The sequence below is a fragment of the Perna viridis genome, chromosome 7 (assembly GCF_037379345.1).
Source record: "Perna viridis isolate PV_CMFRI_1.1 ecotype Kerala chromosome 7, ASM3737934v1, whole genome shotgun sequence".
Taxonomy (NCBI): domain Eukaryota; kingdom Metazoa; phylum Mollusca; class Bivalvia; order Mytilida; family Mytilidae; genus Perna; species Perna viridis.
The window spans coordinates 38,213,393-38,234,731 of NC_142451.1; the positions used below are offsets into that span (position 1 = coordinate 38,213,393).

At 30.9% G+C, this 21,339-nt stretch overlaps 1 protein-coding gene across 2 annotated transcripts in view; it reads left to right on the forward strand.

Annotated features, from left to right (window-relative positions):
• The window catches only part of LOC148612597 (uncharacterized), a 79,850-nt gene extending 59,479 nt beyond the window's left edge, over positions 1-20,371 (forward strand). For both annotated transcript variants that reach the window (XM_088594136.1, XM_088594137.1), the window contains 8 exons: positions 1,085-1,198; positions 2,180-2,302; positions 3,283-3,504; positions 10,201-10,317; positions 12,989-13,219; positions 14,060-14,202; positions 14,741-14,834; positions 16,331-20,371. In XM_088594136.1, coding sequence (XP_088450262.1) covers positions 1,085-1,198; positions 2,180-2,302; positions 3,283-3,504; positions 10,201-10,317; positions 12,989-13,219; positions 14,060-14,202; positions 14,741-14,834; positions 16,331-16,470 — 1,184 coding nt within the window. In that variant the 3' untranslated portion in view covers positions 16,471-20,371. The remainder of the gene's footprint in view (positions 1-1,084; positions 1,199-2,179; positions 2,303-3,282; positions 3,505-10,200; positions 10,318-12,988; positions 13,220-14,059; positions 14,203-14,740; positions 14,835-16,330) is intronic.
• The last annotated feature ends 968 nt before the right edge of the window (positions 20,372-21,339 follow it).

A 21,339-nucleotide genomic window follows, 5' to 3' on the forward strand; every position in this document is an offset into this window, starting at 1 on the left:
CAAATAGTTTTATAACAATCCTGCCAGTCATTATGGAGGAGTTGCAGACAACACATGAGACCAAGTTTTGCCGTAAAAAGCCTAATGTCAACAGCCATCATTTCTCAAATTTGTCCAACCATAAATTCCTGACAGTATGAACATCTCCATATCATTATATAATATCCGACATAACAATGCTGCAAGATGCTAAGAAAATAGTGTAGGCAGACAAATGACAGGGTGAAACTTATATACTCCCACCATAAAACTTCATTTGTGGAGGTATTAAAATATGGATATGTTTGAATTAATAAATAATAGTATCAAACTTGAGACACATAAACATAACAAAACTTAAATCTGACACTATTAACTTAAATAAAACTTCATTGTATTCATTTTTTTATTTGAAAGTGGCCCTCAACTTTTTTTGAGGAGTATATAAACTTTTTGATGTTTAAAATATCCTCCGCCACAGGAGGCTAAATTGCCCGACCCTACCCACCTCTCCCTATTTCCAGTGGCAATCAAAATTTCTCGACCCCATTGTCCTTGTGTCTCGTCCCATTTTTCATTTCATCACCATTTCATGTTCATTTTATAATCCACTTCATGTTCATTGCCTGAATATAGCTGAAATATTGCTGCTAAGGCATTAAATCCCAACAAACAAACAAACAAACAAATAGATTTTAAAATGGAGAACCCTTCATTAAATAAATTTGATAATGATAATGATAATATACTTTATTTTGAGAGGATAACACAGTCAGTTTACAAGTAACCCGTTACTAATCTTCCCTGAGGCCCTCCTTCGATAAAATGGATACAGAAATTATATTTACATAAGTCTGTTTACAAACAGGTCAAGTTGACAAAGTCAAAATTGTACAAAAGCGAAAAACTAATATAACTGATTTTGGATAGGAATCTATGGCAGGATGGATTGTACCATGAATACTGTGACATTTTATTTAGTCCAACATCTCATTTCTGTTTTCATATGACATGTGTGTAAATATCACTTAAACTCTGAGACTGGTAACAAGAAGCATTATAAAATTTATTTTAGAGATTTGACATGGAAGGAATTATTTTTCAGGTTTTACTGGGAAGAATTGTTCTACAGACATAGATGATTGTGCTGTGTCCCCATGTCGGAATGGAGGGACATGTAAAGATATGGTTAATGGATATATTTGTAACTGCACTGAGGGTAAATTATTTACATTTCTCATCTATTCTGAATAACCAAATGATGTTTTTTTTCTTAGATTTGTAAATGTGAAGGGTTTCTTTTTAGACCAAATAAAATAAATTTGTTGATTCTCATCCCCTCCCACCCCTGAAAAATTGACTTAAGTTTGAAAAATTGGGGCAGGAATTTCAAAATCTGGATTTTTTTTCACAGTACCTGTATTGAGATATTATAACACACAACTCTTTCATTTCTTGGTGAATAGAAGGATATTTCTGAAACTGATATGGCTATGGAGTAGTTCAAATATCTAGGCTAGCAAATATCTGGTAAGAAATGAAAAAAAAAAAACAAATTTAAAATCCTCCCCCCAACCCCATATTTTTTGGGAAGGTTTTGATGAGAATCTTCTATTTAAGTTTACTTGGCCTTATCTCAAACAGTAAAATCTGTCTAAACTTAACAAGCAGAAATCTGACGTAAATTTAAATGTATTTTAAACCTTGGTATACCAAACACATGCCTAAACCAAACACCTGTCTAAACCAAACACATTTTATGTTAAACTCCAAACCGGATTATACTACATTTGAGTGCATATTTGTTATTGGAGTTGTCTAAACTTGGAAGAAAATTTTAAGTTTTTTACTTGTAACATTCTTACGTATAAAATAAATTATTAAAACTTAAAGTCTACATTTAAATCGAAATTAACATTCAAAATTTTTTAGTTTCAAATGTTTTTTCTCAATTCATAATTTATAAATTAATATTTAACATGCAATAACTCATTACTTTCTTTAATTATGTATGTTGTAAAGGGAGATAATCAGCATTCATTTGAAAGTTGGAGGTATCAAATATGCTGAAAATGTCAGATGGCAAAAACTTGGATATATTGATTCTCAATACCTTGATACTTGTTGAATTGTTGATTTTTTTTTTTTTTTTTTGAGAAAGTATTACCAGTATCCTAAATTTTCTTTTGTTTTCTTACAGGATGGGATGGTAAAACTTGTGAAGTTGATGTGGATGAATGTCTAACACAGCCTTGTGTCAGAGGAGTATGTAAAAACAATGAGGGTTCTTTCCTTTGTGATTGTCAAGGCACAGGTTACCAAGGTATGTTTCTCCATTATTGAAATATGATTTAAGGTTTTGCCTATGAGGGATGGAATTATTGACTGGAACAATTGATAGCTCTAATTTTAATTAAGAATAATGATTAAGTGAACAATAGCTACATTTAAAAGGTAAAAAGGAACTACATACAAATAAATATAAATAAAACGTAAAAAATATTAAAGATAATTAAAGAATTTTGTTTCTAATTATAATGGTGTCTAGACCAATAGGAGTTATTGTTACATCATAAATCACCTGCTCAGCACTTGTGTTAAAAATTCAAAGCAATAACTTCAGAATTACATTCATTTTTTCCAACAGCATGATTTTTAAGACCCTTACATATATAGGACATTTCTGACATTCCATCCCTAAAACATGCGGTTCTGTTACCGGTAGTATTAATTGATTTCCAAATAATATTTTCCTGTATGTGTAGACCTTACTGTAAATCAGTTCATTTTTCGCGGTAACCTAGTTTCTTGTTTTAGTATGTAAAATTTATTTAGTATCAAACTCCATCTCATACATATACTACACAAATGAAGGAACTTATTTGTGTCAATGAATTTTTACAGTTCTTTCTTGCTGTTGAAATTAGCAAAAGATAACCCAGAAGAAAATTGATGTATAGTGTATTACAAATGTCATTGTTTTAAAGGCAATTTAGAAAATCATGGGCTAAGTTCTAAATATAAGATGCAAGATGATTGTGTGTGCATTATTTGCAAAAAATATGATTCAGTGTCCACCTGAATTTCATAGCAAGTATGTTAGCTCCAATAGATGGATTTATTTCAAATTTAGTGAGTGGCTTTATACAGATGGGGCAATTTTGTAAGTAATTTTGGGTGCTGTCTGATATCAACTTCCTGTTTGAGCATTGATTTTCCTAGCACAATATGTGCAACTTAATATTCTTATAAGATTTGAAATATAATTAAATAAAAACTTCTTTTTTTAAATTCTATTTTCAGGACAATACTGTGATGAAGATTTGGATGAGTGCCTTTTTTCTCCTTGTCAAAATAATGGTTCATGTTTTAACTATGAAGGAGGCTACAATTGTTCATGCTCGCTTGGATATGAAGGCAAAAATTGCAGTGATCCAAATTGTTCCCTTGTAACATGCCAGAATGGGACCTGTAACATAGATAACTCTAATAAGTGGAAGTGTAACTGTCAGACATATTACTTTGGTAAGTTACTACTGAAAATTACTGGGAATGGTGTAATTTTACAGCAAATGATATAGTTAACTTCAGAGAATAGAGTTTGTCTTCCTTTGATTAAATGGTGAAATGTCTGTTGTAGTAACCTGTACAATTATTTTGGAGATTAGATTTTCAGTTTTCACCTTGTAGTTATTATACCCCATGCAACGAAGTTTTGTTTATTTGTTTGTTGGGGTTTAACGTCCGAGCAGCAATATTTCAGCTATATTCAGACGATGAACATGAAATGATGATGAAATGAAAAAGGGATGGGACACAAGGACAATGGGGTCGACAAATTTTTATTGCCACTGGAAATAGGGAGAGGTGGGTAGGGTCGGGCAATTTAGCCTCCTGTTGCGGAGCCCTATGGTTCCTACTCTGGGAGAATACCACAGTAGGGTTCTTTAACGTGCAAGGAACGTGGCATCTTTCCCAACACCGTGCACCACTATGGTTTGTGGTCAGATTTTCCGTATTATAGCCTGACAACCCCAGCATGTAACACGCCAGGGGTACCCTATTCCACCACCTGGGGCACACATCCCAGTTGCTCTGTGGGCAGAGCGCCCTAGCCCCCAGCTAGGGTTCTGAGCACTATTTAGTTGCCTTTTACGACAAGCTTAGCGCTGCTGCAGGCTTATTCTTTCAACACCCAGACCTGCACGGGGCTGCAACGAAGTTGCGAAGGGTATAATGTTTTTGACCCGTCCGTCAGTCCATCATCAGTTTTCTGGACTTTTTTTTTTTTAAATGCTTGCAGATATTGACATGATTTTTAGTATGTAAGTTCACCATGATAAGTTACAGATCATCTTTAACTTTCGTTCCACTCCGATGATTTTTACCGAAATTACGGGCCTTGAACTTATCAAAATTCACAAAAATAACAGTTTTCCGCACTTTTTTTCTAAAGCTTGCAGATATTGACATGATTTTTGGTATATAAGTTCATCATGATATGTTACAGGTCAAGTGTAACTTTCGTTCCGCTTCATTGATTTTTATCGAAATTATGAGCCTTGAACTTATCAAAATTCACAAAAATAACAGTTTTCCGGACTTTTTTTTCTAAACACTTGCAGATATTGACATGATTTTTAGTATATAAGTTCATCATGATAAGTTACAGGTCAAGTATAACTTGCGTTCTGCTTCAATGGATTTTACCGAAATTACGGGCCTTGAACTTATCAAAATTCACAAAAATAGCAGTTTTCTGGACTTTTTTTCTAAACACTTGCAGACATTGACATGATTTTTAGTATATGAATTCACCATGATATGTAACAGGACAGGTTTGTAGTTGGTTCCGCTCCGATGATTTTTACCCAAATTATGGGTTTGAAACTACCTTTCTGAGTAACAGAATTTAGTTAGAGGATAGAGGTGTAATGCCTAAAAAACACTCTTATTCCTTTTTTATCAGGGTCCTTCTACATGTATTTCTCTTACAAACAAATTTACTTGAGTATCCAACATGGGGACGCATGGGGTATGTGAGTGGAATAATTTAAGAATTAAGTTATAGGATATTTTTGTCAAATTCTCATATGTGTTAAATGTCTTCTTGCATTCAAAATTCAATGCTGTATCAAGCTTGTCTATAATTGCACCATGTGTCAACAGCTTGACGACTGCAGTCCTATCCAGCTTCCTTTTTGTTTTACACCGCTTTTGGATTTTGGGGCAATGATTTAGTGACAGGCATATCTGCACTTTAAACAGCTATTTTTAGGATATTTAATTATAGGGCTTATAGTGTATTTTGTAGTTGTCAATATTTCTCTACTCAGAATGCTATATTTGTTTAACACAAATGTTTTGTGACAGCTTAAATTTCTATTTGATAAAAAATAAATCAACACATAAAAATGAATTTAGCATTGATTTATAGAGAAATAATTACTCTTGGTCTATTTGTATGATGTTTTTTCGGAACAAAATGTATTGAAATGTTACATCAAACAGCTGTTTGTAAATATTTGAAACTCCTCTACAATACTACAGTATTGATCTTGAATCATTGAATATGCGATAGTCCTTTTTAACCAGAGTTACAAGTAGTTCAGTATTTACTTGTTGATGTACTTTTTATTAAATTTCCTGGTAAGAAATTTTATGGGAAATTTTGTATTTCTTTTTTGCCCTTTTATTGTAAGATTTGTTTTAAACATTGTTTTTGTTTTAAAGATCTTATTGATTGTTAGTTATAATTTTTCTTTTAGTTGTGAATTGAATATTTTAAGATCTTCCTTATTACATTAGTTTTGACTGCATGTGGTTATGGTGCTTTGATCAAGGATGTAATTGGCTCTGGCATACCCCATAACAACACATATTAAAATGTATTAATATTCCCCATGAAACATGAGATGTTGTGCGTCTGTGATTCTGTCTTTCTGACTGATTCTTCCTTTCGAAACTGCTGAATGGAATTCAATGAAACTTTTACTTATTCTTCATTATGTGAGTCAATTTTGCACCTTCTATTTTGTTTTTTGCGTCTTAAAAACTTTTGGGATTTCCTACTTGGTTCTATGGAGTTATCACCAAACAATCTTTGCTAATAGTTTGTTATGTTCTATCATTACTTACTGCTTCAGTTAGATTTTTCACTTATTAAGTGCAGCTGAAAATAGTGAAGTCATAGCAGGTTTCACATTATTTGACAGGGTGAAAGTGAGTAAGTCACCCTAATAGGCTAATAGTATTAATTTCTTTGTCAACCTTGTACCGTTACTTTCTACATAAAAGGAACCACAAATCCATTAAATTGGAAATTTGAACCCTACAACAGGTCAGTTAACAAAGAGATCACTATATTGTTAAACAAATCTCCTTATGATTCTTATTTGACCATTTTTACCTGTGCATACCTGTGCTTTGATGATCACCAAGGACAGGTGTGTTTTGATAACTAAATATTAGCATTGTAATGAGTAATATTGTTATCATTTGTAATAGAAAGTTGAAGGGACTGCATTATTGTGATAATTTACATGTAGATGGCTTATGTCAAGTAAGACCTTTTTCACCTTTTTAAGCATTATTTAACAAGAATTTTGCACCTTAAGGCAATGAGGTTTATTTGTATTTAAAGCAGAAACTTGTTATTTTGTAATTTAAAGCATTTCAGAAATGTTTTCTTTAATATCTAGAACTTGTCAAATTTCTGGTGTCATTATGAGTGCAAACTAATTCCATCCACCCCCTCTTTTTAAAGATCTTTCTAAAGAAAGTTTCAGAACATTAAATATCAATTAACAATATCAATAATGGATAAAAACTAGGTTTTGGTAAAAAAAAATTCTCATTTTCAGATGAAATGATCGAGGACTAGCAAATTCACCTAACCACAGGAGTTTGAGTTCCATACAATTGTCAAAAAGTCAACTAAAATGCCATTTAAACGATTTTTTGCATTTTACTATCCATGGCCATACACTAAAAAACCACCATGGTGTTTTAGTGTATGGCCATGAATAGTAAAATGCAAAAATTTGTTAAAATGGCATTTTAGTCGAATTTTTGACAATTTTATGGATCAGACTCATGAAACTCGAGCCCCTGTACTCCTAACAGATGTTTGTAATGTTTTCGAGTCTTCAAATAAATCTAGATTTGTCAAAATAAAAGTCCAAATATTTGTACAAGATAATTGTAATAGATAATGTATCTAAATCCTGGTGACTAAAACAAAAGATGTTTCCCTCGCAGCCATTGTCTATACATACCATCTAGCTAATTTGAATGTTTGTCATGGGGATTACTTAGACTGGGGATGGCAACAGGGTTAGTCAAAACACTTTGTCTTATTTGGGGTAAGTGTAGTATTGTTTTTTTTTCAAAGTTTCTCTTCTTACACAATTAAATATTTTTATTGGATTTTGAGCAGTTGAGATTTTTATCTTATGTTTTAATTTGCTAAAATAAATTAGGGCTATTATGTTTTACTGCTCTTTGTAAATAAAGAAATTTATAAGAAGAAGAAACTTGGTCTTATCTTTTTTAAATTGTTTTATTGGTATCACCAATAGTAAAAGCAAGTTTGGTAGCCTTTGGATTCTGTCTATCTATCTGTCAAGATGCGTGTCTTCTATGTGCACCTATTATTGAGAAATTTGTTCAATTTTTCCCTACATTTTCAGCATGTTGTACTTGGCCATTTTTGCAACTTTATGTTTTGGATGGTACTTATTTTTGTAATCTGTAACTCAAAAAGCATTGATTCAATATTATTCAAACTTTACGTAGTTGTCTATGTGCATATTAAAGATTTGCACCTCCTGTGGTGGAGAAAATGGATCAACATATTTTCATATATTTTGACTACCTATCTATGACTCATGCCTATGTTTACCTTTCATTTTTTTTTTTTCTTACAAAAATTCAATTTTTTCCTTTTTTTCTATTAATGCAACCAATGATGTACAAAATCAAATAATGAAGAAGATAGAGTTTATATTTTTCATAACTCAACAAATCCAGGAAGTGGTTATGTCAGAAAAGGTTGATTATAAAAGAAAAAAGCCATGTAGGAAAAACTAAAAATCAATGTAGTCGTTCCCCCTCCCTTCTTTAGAAATTTCTGGATCCACCACTGGAATATCATATTTCTCAAAATAAACATTTACCGGTAATACTTTGTGCTCTACTTTCTGAAGACTAAAAGGTGTAAAACCTAATGCAGATTTGAAGACATTGTTTTGTGACACGAAATCATATAAATCTTTGAATTGATTGTCTCTTAAACAGGATTTTAATCTACCTGGAACAATTGAACAGGTTTTAATCGTCATAATCTGTGGTATTTTATAGATGGACTTGTTTTCAGTTTCAAACAACCATAAAATTTCAAATCAGCTTCTTTTCTTTAACACAGCTTCCGTTACGTAACTCCAAAATTGAATTTGTTATTCGGAAAATTAGATTTCTAGCTCCGAACAATTCAGTCACAGTTAATGTTTGTCTAAACAATGGGTTGTACTGTAGGTACCCGGTACAAATTGAATACAGGCCCCTAACAGTGTTCTAGAAGACATTAGATTTTTGTCCAAACAATTTTGTTACAAGTGATTGATAAAGGACCCCTAACTGTGTATTGATTGGGGACAGATATACCATGTTTGTACCTGTGTTTTGGTCCTTGGGGGTATAAATCATAATGTGACATAGAGGAAGTGAAACAACAAGATTTTCATTAGTAGTTTCTGGGAATATTATATATATAGGATTGTATTAATTTCATACATGTGAGTTGGTAGTTTTAATGATTTTTTTACTGTATCATTTTTCATGATTTAAGTTTAAACATTGACAGTTGTAGTATAAATTAACTGATAAAAGTGAGACCATGCATGAATAAATGAGCAGTAAAAATCAGACTTCAAGTATTTTTGTGATTTTGACATCCAGTTTGAACCATTTGTTATGTTTTAGAATCCGTTCTGTAAGTAATACTACATTTCCATAAGTTTATCTTAGCCAAGCTTTTGGTCCAAACGTGCCTCGATCCTTGAATCTTAGATGAGGTACTTATGTACTACAGTTAAATAAGTTCTTCTAGTTTTACAAAAAGATAACTATTGTCAGCCCCCCTCCCCGTATCTTCAAGGAACATTAAACAGGAAAGCTAGCTCCTATTTTAAAACTCTTTGGGCATTCTTGGTTCAGCAGGATAGCTAGCTCTTATTTTAAATTTTCTTGGCAATTTTAGTCAAACAGGGTAGATATATCTTTATTTTTTACTCTCAAAGCATTCTTGGTGAGTTAAGAAAGCTAGTTCTTGTTTTTAAAGCCTTAGAACTAAAAAAATTACATGTACTTGCAAAGATATTTACAAGTTAAACAAAAATTTAATTACATAAACTGAAAAATACACACACATAAAAAGTTCTAATGATCCTGTATCATGATATTAAAGTGTGTGGCAGAGAATATCTTAACCTTTTTATGTAGTACTCATTATAATGGAACATTCTAACAAAAAACACAAGATCACCTTGTAAACTTATTGTAACAGTATGTTATAAGGGAAAAAGTCATCCTGTCATGTAAGGGTCACACATGATATTTGTATTAATACCTGTCATTGCTTAGCTTGGAGAAATATGAACTAAAGAGACTAATTGGGATGACTAATTGGTTAGAAACCTAATTGTTATACTGAAAGATAACCATAGCTGGAGGACTATGGTATGATGATCTGTCAAACGATTGATATAAAGCAGTGCACATTAGTGTGATACAATCTCTAATATAAAGAATCGTTTTACATGGCTATTAAACTTGTTTTTTTTTAGAAGAAACTTTCCTTGATTTGTACTAAAAAGAAAACGGGAAATAATGCTCAGTTGAAATGTGGTGGAGTTTATCAGAAACTTCTAAAATTCAATAATGCTTCTTTTCCCTACCAGTGCACCTTGTCCATATTTCTTCACTTCTGTTGTAATTCCTCTTATAGCTTTACTGAAAAGGACTATGCATTTGAATTTGTTTGTCTATCAGTCTTTCACACGTTTCTTTTTTTTTTGATTGACACATGTTTGAGCTCATTTTTGATGTGTGAGTGCATCTTTATTGGTCTAAATTTGGTTCAGCTTCTATGATTTTTGTTTAAAATGGGCCTTGTTCTTTGTAGTTTTACTTTTATTTATTTTGAATATTTCTTTTTTTCAGGGCAACTGTGTGAGTTGAAAGGACCGTGTGCAGATAAACCCTGTAATCCAGCTAATACTAAGCAATGTTACCAAGAGGATAAAGTGAATGGCAATTATAACTGTTCATGTCATACTGGTAATTTTCATTTTATCTGTATTTTGACGACCTTCAATTTTAAAAGAAGTGAGGGATAGGAAATTATTTTGTATTTTCATGACATTGAAAATTTTAAAGGCCTCTTAACTTTTGAAATTACTTAAATAGTACTCCAGGTAAGAATCATGCAAAATGGAATTCATGGTTGGAAAGCCTACATATTTTTATTTTTTATATTTTGTTTAAAATGTTATAGCTAACAGAAATTAATTTGTGACTTTTCATGTACCTATGCTCTTAGGAGATAAAAATTGTATATAATGTTCTGTAGAATTCAACATTAAGGGAGATAACTCTGTAAATGACACTAAAGCACAATAGAAACTATTGGATTTTCAATATGGGTTATCTCCTAAGAGCAGGTAGATTGGAATGGATAATTATACGTTTCATTACATAAACTTATAAGGCAACTTATTAACAAGGATAAAAATGTGTAGCCTTTTTGAGGTGTATCACATATTACAGAATTTGCATGATTCTCACAGAGACTGCTACTTAAGAACATTGAAACTAGTCTAAACCAAACCCCTTTTGCACCGTAGATTGTTTTTACGGTTAAGACAGGTATTTGGTTTACCCAGATTTAAAATAAGATTAAATTGATACTATGAAAGTCCTTTTATTCATGGGTACACATTTTCATGGTTTAGGGAAAAATGTTATTTCGTAGATTCTTAAATTTGTGGATTTGATAACTCCATCTAACAATGTATTGGAAATTTCCGTTTTGTTGAGAACCAAATTTCGTGGTTTATCAAATTCAAGAAAACCACAAAAATTGATTTCCCACGAAGAATAATACTTTCACGGTGAAACTTCAAAAAATTTCTGGTTTTACTAGAATTACATTGAAATTTTATCCAGAAAGTCAAAGATTTAGTAATAATAACATTTTTGTTAGGAAATGCTATAGACAATGTTTTCATTAAAATGCCCAATTTAGTTTTTCTTTTTAAATTCTAAGGTAAAATGAAAAAAAGTTTTGATTGGCAATGTTGGAAAATTGTACTAACACATTAAGATAGAAGGACTATTCAGAGATATCAAAATACAAATATATGGCCAAAACATGAAAACAAGGAATGGAGACAATCTACTTATGATATAAGTGTTTATTATTTGCGTGTCAAAATTTTGTGCTTTTCTTCCAAATTCGGACTGACAAAAAGTTTAATGAATTTGACAAGATAATCTACACAGAACAAGAGTTATGACAGTTGAGACTGATATTTCACCAGTATTCCAGCTAACCTTATTCATAGAAGGATGATTTAATGCTCAAGATAATTCCTGCCAAGACCTTCCTTGTTTAAGGAGGTAGACCTAGGGTAAGGGACACAACTCTTAAAAATTATTGGAACGTTTGTATTCAGCAATTTACATCAATTCCATGTAAGCTTCAAAGAAACATGGACTGATTTTATTCTGCTTCAAATGGAAGCTTGATAGGCTTTGGTGAAATTGAATATGATACAAACATATCACTGATTTCAAGAGTAATATCCCTTACACCGGGTCTACCTCCTTAATTTATTTTTTAATGTTTATATCACAAAGAAAAAGACAAAATCTTGTTATTGGAATTTGCTATTGTTTATTGAAGGAAATTGTAACCTTAAAATGTTTGCATTTATATTGAAAAGTAAAGAAGCAGAGTTAGAAATAATAGCCTGCCCGCCAGCCGGAGACTTGCTATTTTTTGGCAGGGCTGGCTAATTTTAGCAAAAATCTATATAGCCATATAGTAAATATATTGAAAAACTGTATTCAGGACTGGCTAGAATTTGAGTGAGTTTCCTACCCTGAAGAAGTTAATATATCATGTTGAAATCACCAAAAAAAAAGATGATCTTTACAGTAAAAAAATATATGTTCTTTGATTTATATGAGAATCATATGATTATCATGCAATGGTTAACATGTGATAGTGACATGATTATTATAATTTATGATTCTCATATGTATATTGGCTTGCTACCATATGATCTTCAAATGCTTGTGAAAATAAGATTATCTTATGTCATATGTAAACTGACATATATTTATAGGTTTCATAATAGGTGAAAGTTGAATATAACCATTTCAACATTGTTACAAAGGAGCCTCGGAAAATTTGTTATGATGTTGATATTAAACAAAAAGAGTTGATATTTGGGGATTCTTTTCATGAGTTATTAAACCTTATTCTCTTTTATTCTTTTAAAATACTTTGGCCACTTAACATTGGGCACTTGTCATGGCAGAAATTCTAGCGATCCTCTGTTTATGACACCACCAATATCGTCGGGAGAACAACATTAGTAATGACACAGTGTTGCTTTAAACCAATCAGGTTTTATAGAAAATGATACACAATAAATGATAATCAAATGCAAGAGCTTTTTTTCTCATCACTTGTTTATATCATATTGTCCATGGTGTGATAATACAAATAGCCATCTGAAAAGGAGATAAAATAACCAAATCATAGAGAATAAAATCATATCACACATGATAATCACATGTTAAATGATACATATTTCAATCATAACATTTACAATTCATATGTAAACTGATAAATATTTCAATCACATGGGAATCAGATATTGCACTTCATATGATTTTCATGTGTAACACATTTGGCTGTGTAAAAAACGTTTTTTTATAGGTTGGACAGGAGACATCTGTGATACAGATGTAGATGAATGTCTCCAGAATTATTGTCAGCATTCTAGTACTTGTAAAAACATACCAGGAGATTATATCTGTAACTGTCCTGCAGGGTATACTGATAAAAATTGTGCAACTAATATCAACGACTGTTCTCCAGATCCATGTGAGAATGGGGGTATTTGTAGCGACAAGGTGAACGATTTCTACTGTGATTGTAATGCCACAGGTAGGCTTTGCCTGAAATTTATTCGTTGTAGTATAATAGTGCAGTAAATATATTTTGGGTGCTATGTTTTTTTAAAATAAAGAAGTCAAGATGAGTGAATATGTGTATGATTAGCATATAATCTTGGTTTAATTTATTGTATGAATAACTGTAGCAATAATGATATACACTGAGTTAAAGATAAAGAGTTAAAAATAAGATCATTAGTTTCTTTTACAAAACAAACAGACATAAATGCAAAATTAACACGTCATTGCAAAATTAATGGACAAAATTTAAAATTAATGCCAGTATTGTTTGTATTTAGAGTAATTGATCTTTGATTTGCATTTTAATATGTTTCTTAATTAACTTGTTTATTTCATTTTGATGTCTTTTTTACCCTATCTGCCACCCTTAGATCAGACACAGTATTCAGTTGGTTAAACTGTGAATTGCACACAGAGTTCTGTTGATTGGGTTGTTATTATCCACTAGGTTGAACTATGAATCAGTCACAATATCCACTAGGTTGAACCATGAATCAGTCACAATATCCAGTAGGTTGAACTATGAATCAGTCACAATATCCACTAGGTTTAACCAATAATCAGTCACAATATCCACTAGGTTGAACTATGAATCAGTCACAATATCCACTAGGTTGAACTATGAATCAGTCATAATATCCACTAGGTTGAACTAAAAATCAGTCATAATATCCACTAGGTTGGATTATGAATCAGTCACAATATCCAGTAGGTTGAACTATGAATCACAATGTGTAGGGAGTTGAACCAATGCTATCCCTGTACTAATTTAAAGTTGACAATTGTACATGTGCTTTGCTTTGTATTTCAGGTTACACAAACAAGACTTGTTCAGATGATATTAATGAATGTGACATTCCTATTTGTCAACAGTTCACAAGCTGTATAAATAAACCTGGTGATTATACATGTATCTGTACCCCTGGGTATGAAGGAAAGCAATGTAATATAAAAGTAAGAGCACTTAATTATGCTCCTCTGAAGTCTGTCTGTCTGTCTATCTAGACCATTTGTCATATGATAACTTAAAACAATTTAATTGTCTTAATAATATCTTTGACCATAATGTTTGTCATTGTACTATGATTAGATTCTTCTCTATTTCTGATTTTTTGTTTCAGATTAATTGGACTTTTCAAAAAAAAGGGGGATGGGTAGAACAAAATGCTATAGGGCTATAGTTTATGCTTTACTGTTGCTTTAAGTAATTGTATATCACGTTATTGTCATGTTGGTTTTTATTCAATCTGATTCTTAATTGATGTTCATTATCATCATTACTTATTTTAGTATACTGTATTTGAATAGATGAAAAAATTTTGAAGTCGGATTATTTATCATCATTACTTATTTTAGTATACTGTATTTGAATAGATGAAAAAATTTTGAAGTCAGATTATTTTTGTTAAATGTCAACTGTAAATATAGTAAAATACATGAAGTTAATCATCAAACTGCTAGAAGGTTATGTTTTATTTTTATTTTTTTCCAGGATCCTTTTTTCACGAAGATAGATAATCAAGATGACATTATGTGGTATATTGTTGGTCCCATTGTAGCAGTTATATTAATAGCAGTAGTAGTGGGTAAGTCAATCCACTTAATGGTCCCATTGTAACAGTTATATATTAATAACAGTAGTAGTTGGTAAGTCAATCCACTTAATGGTCCCATTGTAACAGTTATATATTAATAGCAGTAGTAGTGGGTAAGTCAATCCACTTAATGGTCCCATTGTAACAGTTATATATTAATAACAGTAGTAGTTGGTAAGTCAATCCACTTAATGGTCCCATTGTAACAGTTATATATTAATAACAGTAGTAGTGGGTAAGTCAATCCACTTAATGGTCCCATTGTAACAGTTATATATTAATAACAGTAGTAGTTGGTAAGTCAATCCACTTAATGGTCCCGTTGTAACAGTTATATTGATAGCAGTAGTAGTTGGTAAGTCAATCCACTTAATGGTCCCATTGTAACAGTTATATATTAATAACAGTAGTAGTTGGTAAGTCAATCCACTTAATGGTCCCATTGTAACAGTTATACTAATAGCAGTAGTAGTGGGTAAGTCAATCCACTTAATGGTCCCATTGTAACAGTTATACTAATAGCAGTAGTAGTTGGTAAGTCAATCCACTTAATGGTCCCATTGTAGCAGTTATATTGATAGCAGTAGTAGTTGGTAAGTCAATCCACTTAATGGTCCCATTGTAGCAGTTATATTAACAGCAGTAGTAGTTGGTAAGTCAATCCACTTAATGGTCCCATTGTAACAGTTATATATTAATAACAGTAGTAGTTGGTAAGTCAATCCACTTAATGGTCCCATTGTAACAGTTATATATTAATAACAGTAGTAGTTGGTAAGTCAATCCACTTAATGATCCCATTGTAACAGTTATATATTAATAACAGTAGTAGTTGGTAAGTCAATCCACTTAATGGTCCCATTGTAACAGTTATATATTAATAACAGTAGTAGTTGGTAAGTCAATCCACTTAATGGTCCCATTGTAACAGTTATATATTAATAACAGTAGTAGTTGGTAAGTCAATCCACTTAATGGTCCCGTTGTAACAGTTATATTAACAGCAGTAGTAGTTGGTAAGTCAATCCACTTAATGGTCCCATTGTAACAGTTATATATTAATAACAGTAGTAGTTGGTAAGTCAATCCACTTAATGGTCCCATTGTAACAGTTATATATTAATAACAGTAGTAGTTGGTAAGTCAATCCACTTAATGGTCCCGTTGTAACAGTTATATATTGATAGCAGTAGTAGTTGGTAAGTCAATCAACTGAGTGGTTTCTACTTCTAAATTGAGTTATTCCCCTTTGAACACAAACTATCCACATAGAATTTCACTTAAAAAATACAACTGACAAAAAACTTATCTGAAGATAATAAAAGAAAAAGAAAATATATCTTCACTATGAGCTTTTTGAAAAAGTAAAGAATACTTTATTGTCAAATCAAATATTTTCAATCAGTAAACAATTTCTGTTAGACAAAAAGACCAGTTTACAGTTAGATTAATTAGAAAAGTGTACATTTGAAGTTTTGTTTTTTCAGGTATAATTGTATTTGTTATGTGTGCTCGTAGTAAGCGTGCAACAAGAGGAACATACAGTCCCAGTAGACAGGAAGTGACTGGTTCCCGGGTAGAACTTGGACAAGTTTTGAAGCCTCCACCGGAGGAAAGGCTTATATGAAATACATATTTAGAGACTGGTTCTTATGCCTTCGTCTTAATATCAAACATAGCATATGTTATCAAAATTGTGATCAAAATACCAAATAGAGTTTGAAAAATAATAAAATAAGATGGAAAAGTCTTATCTGTGAATTCTCCAGGCACTTATTGGGATGGACAAGAAAATTAATAAAGAAGATTAGTCTGAACAACAGTTTATGGTTCTCGATAACCATCATTCGTGTGAACCTACAATAGTTAGCACATATTTTCACTAAGAGTTTAAGTCATTTCTGAAACTTCCTTTGGATGGCAGATTTGATAACAATCTTGTTCAAACATCCCAGAACAGATGAACATTGTTAAAACAGATACTATTGAAAGCCTGGAACAGCACTGCATCAGGATTCAGTATGTTGATGTGTGCCATATGTACAGTCAGACATCAATTATTAACAAATATATTTTTCTATGCAAAATAGTGCAATGATGTGAATTAATAGTACTTCAACCTTTGAAGGTAACAATTTCAGTATTGTATGAGAATAATCAATTCAGATTGTGTACACAGACAAAACTATTTCATATGATTTTGACATGATTTTGACAAACTCATTGAGCATATAAAATTTGTGACAGATTTCACATGAAATTAATGTGATTAGAGCCTCCATGTTAATTTCATGTGAGATTTTCACATGAATTTCACTTGAAGCTACATTCACATGAGCAGTGCCTATGTCTGTTAAATACTTATAATGTTTGCCATTTGTATTCATCAGTAGCTAATGAAGATGTATATTCTTAATTTCAATGGAGGGTCAAATCTCTGGCTTGTCCTTAAATATTCTACTTAAATGGGATGTAATAATGTAACAGGGAATCATTTCATTTTTTTATATAGCCACTGCATAGTTGAATGAGATATGTAAAACAAATTACTGGTGTTGTGAAAAATAAGTTTTATTACGTATTCAGAACTTTGTGTATGATATTCAAAATTGTCTTTTTACATGCCATTAGAGGCATATATTCTAATGCATGTGGTCTACATTGTCAGATCATACAGAAAAAATGAGGAAAATAATATTTAAAGGCTATATGTTTGACAGGAATTTAATATGCGTTGACAAAATGCATTCCATTCTGAAAATAGAAAACATATCATAGAAATCGTGAGATTTTGTTATTTAATGGTGGTTGATTTTAAATGTCTAATATTGATCAACATTCCAAGATTTTAATCTACTTGATTATCTATTATACATATTCATAACCTCTTTTTTAACATTTCAATGTGGAAAACAAAACTCAGCTATAGAAATGGGTTTTCTTTTATATTGCAATTAAAAAAAAAATTGTTGTCTACTTATGAAAGTGACTTATTCTTAAAATCAATTTGTGAAAATGAATGAAAATTATTATCTTCTTTTTGTTTAAAAATAGCTGATAACAAATTTATGTGCATATTTACATATTTCACTAAGGGAGATAACTCTCCAATCAGCATTGCAGCTAATCTTAAGTGCTAGTCAATCATAGACATTATCATTCTTGTCCTCTTTTTCTGAAAATTTTAATTGATTTGTTATTACCAACATACATATAAGGAGTAGTTTCCAGCAATTGTTGATGTTTAGTCAGGGATATTTTTTAGACTTGTGAGTATGCATTGTAAGAACCCATCAAGCTACTGTCATATTAGCAATAAGGAATATTTTTGAATACAGGCTTTGAAATATGCTTAAGTTCAATTAAAATGAAATTTTATCATTTTAAAGTTAATTGTGAATAGGAGGGATCTTTAAAAAATAAGGTTCAACTTGTTTAAAAAAAAAAAGAACTATTTGAATTTCTTTTTATATTTAAAAAATATATATAATCGAACTTACCAGAAGATGGTCGTAAGCCCTTATAATAAAAGAGTTGTAGCGTAGAAAATATGTTCCAATCAAATACTCATAATCTTGTTTACAAGAGGAGTTGTATTACTTATATGTTAAAAACACAGCTTTGAAAGTTGCCAACATTTTTAATAACATGAACTTAGATTTTTCACATTGGATGGTATTTACCTAAAAACACAGAACATACTGTTTCTTTTAAAAAGAAAATACCATACATGTTTATTTTGAAGTACATATATATAAAAGGAGGCTATATAGTGGTGATTATGGTTGAAACTGATTGGTTATTTCAAATGCTGATTTTGTTTTTTGTTTTTTTTTTGTTTTTTCTTTAATTAGAAGTTTAAGTAAATCATAGATTTTGAAAATAATTCTTACACTTTTATTGTAATTACTTTAGTTGTATATGAATACTGTATGTATGATTGTGAAGTTTGATTGGTTGAAAAGTATAGTGCTTGATTGGTCGATTGGGTTATGTGAGTTGTGAATAAGTGAATTTGGTTGGCTAGAATTTGCCAAACATTCCTCATCAACAAGGTTGTGCATTGTATATAGAAAAGATATTTTATATATTATTGAGTGTTTGTAAATACATATCATATCATGTAAATTCCATCCATATGAATATTATCGCATTTATTTGGAATTTTTCTTTTCAATTTAAGAAGATCTTTTTTTCATATCACTTTTTTATTCATTTTATTCTAACAATCATTTTACTACAAATTAACTGAAGCAAAAGAACATTTCAATTTTTTCATACATTTTGAAGTATTAAGAGCATATAAAAGGAAGACCCAGGCAGAAGATGGTGCATGCAAAATTTATTTCCCAAGTTTTATCTGTGCATTAGTTATCATAAATTCATGTTTTCTAAAAGGAAATGACTGTTGTTTTGTAGGTTACTGACATGGTAAGAATGAAATAAATTACTAAGAAAATATTAAAAATTTAATGGAAATAACTGATTAATCTGCTTACGATTTTGATGATTTGTTAGGGAGCTTTTAAAAAAATATATATTCTAAGTAATACACTTTCGGTACAGCAATAAATTCATTTTTATAATCAGTTTTAAATATTGAAAAGATAAGGATGGTGGAAACAAATTACTCTAACAGTCATGTCATAGGATCTGCCTGGTTTCTACATGAACATTTTCTTAAAAGATACACTTTTTTTGTTTTGTCAATATTGTAATGCAGTGATGCAATAAGAGTGTCAAAGAAATTGTCCCCAAAATTTTGGGGAAATCAATTTTTTTATGTAAATTTATGTGTAGGATGATAATTAAAAGCAGCTACGTTTTTAAGTACTCAGATGGAATAATTTTTATTTCAGTATCCATCTTTTTCTTACCTGTTGATATTTGTAGTTGAATATTTTTTCGAAATATCATTAATTTTTCAAAATATCATTGAACTACGCAAAACTTTTGTGACAGTAACCTAGCTGTTGTTTTCGGACTTTACAAGTACATAAATGTTTATGGTACTCGTATTTAATGTGGATCTACACTCATATTAATAAACAGAAAAGTATAGTCTACAGATCTGTGATAGGAAAAGGCAGGGGCAATATGCCACATTGAAGCTGAAAATGGGTCATTGAAGTAACAGGATTTTACTTAGAATATTAATACTAGTATAATGCTGAAAATGGCCCATTTAAATAAAATTATTTCTGGAACACTGCATATACCACAGTCTCTTACAATTTTTGCATGAATAATAGAAATTAAAGATTTAAGGGGCATACATCATTTTGAAAAAAATTGCTGCTACTATTCAATGAAATGGGATGTCATATTTCCAATTTATTCATGATATTGACATCTGTATTTATATTATTGTGTCTATTTTTAGTAATTATGCAATATTTATGAATCATATTATCATATCAGTACATCATTGTAATATTACCATGTATACAGAAAAGTTGTTATTTTTTTTTGTACTGCTAACTGAATGACCTAGTCATTGAAAAAATAAAACAAGAAACAACCTACAATAGTGTTATTTGTATCCTCTGGTAATGAGCTATTTATAGAAATGGTTAATTGCTTGTGCATGCATTTTTGTCTAAATTAGCCAATGATACAGCCATTTAGACAGTAATCTAAAATACCATCAAGTTTCATTTAAATCCTACTAGTCGTTGAGTAGATGCATCAGACCAAGTTTTGCTGAAAAATGTTCAAACAGCTGTCATTTCTGCAAGATTTGCCCAAACGTATATTCCTGACAATATGCACATCCCAACATATTAATCTAACACTCCTATAAGTTTGATAACAATCCTGGAAGTCATTTAGGAGGAGTTGTGGATAACACATGAGACCAAGTTTTGCTGAAAAGCACCTTGGTTCAACAACAAACTATCACTTCTACAATTTTGATTTTGTCCAAAGCATTCCTGACAGTATGCACACCTCCTTGTGGTTAAATTACATCCCATAGTTTCATTTGATTAGTTGATTTTAGAAAGTAGTTCCGACTCACAGATGGATAGACAGGGCGAAACCTATATAAACCCCTTATATAAAAATGTATTTTTTATTTGTTTTCAATGATTATTGTTTCTACTTTTGTATTTTTTCTCCATCTGAGTCGTCACAAAATAGGTTACATTACTCCATAAGTGTTTTTCCATTGATTTCATGAAATTTCTAAAGTGTTAACCATTTTTGAAATTGGACCTACTTGTCAATAGGATCCTGATGAAAATTACCAAATGATCTATCTCTGTGACTAACTTGAAGATACAAGGAGCAGTTCAGTATTATTTGTAGACAAATATTTTAAGCAAGACCTATACATATTTTAACAAACTGTATCACGACATATTTTTTTTTCAGATTTAAATTTGCATTGAATGCACATTATATGTAATGTTACAAGTAAACAAGGCATAAAAATTTGGATCAAGAACTGCTCATAGGTCTTCTGATATCTGTTACTGTCTGTTATGTTTTGTTA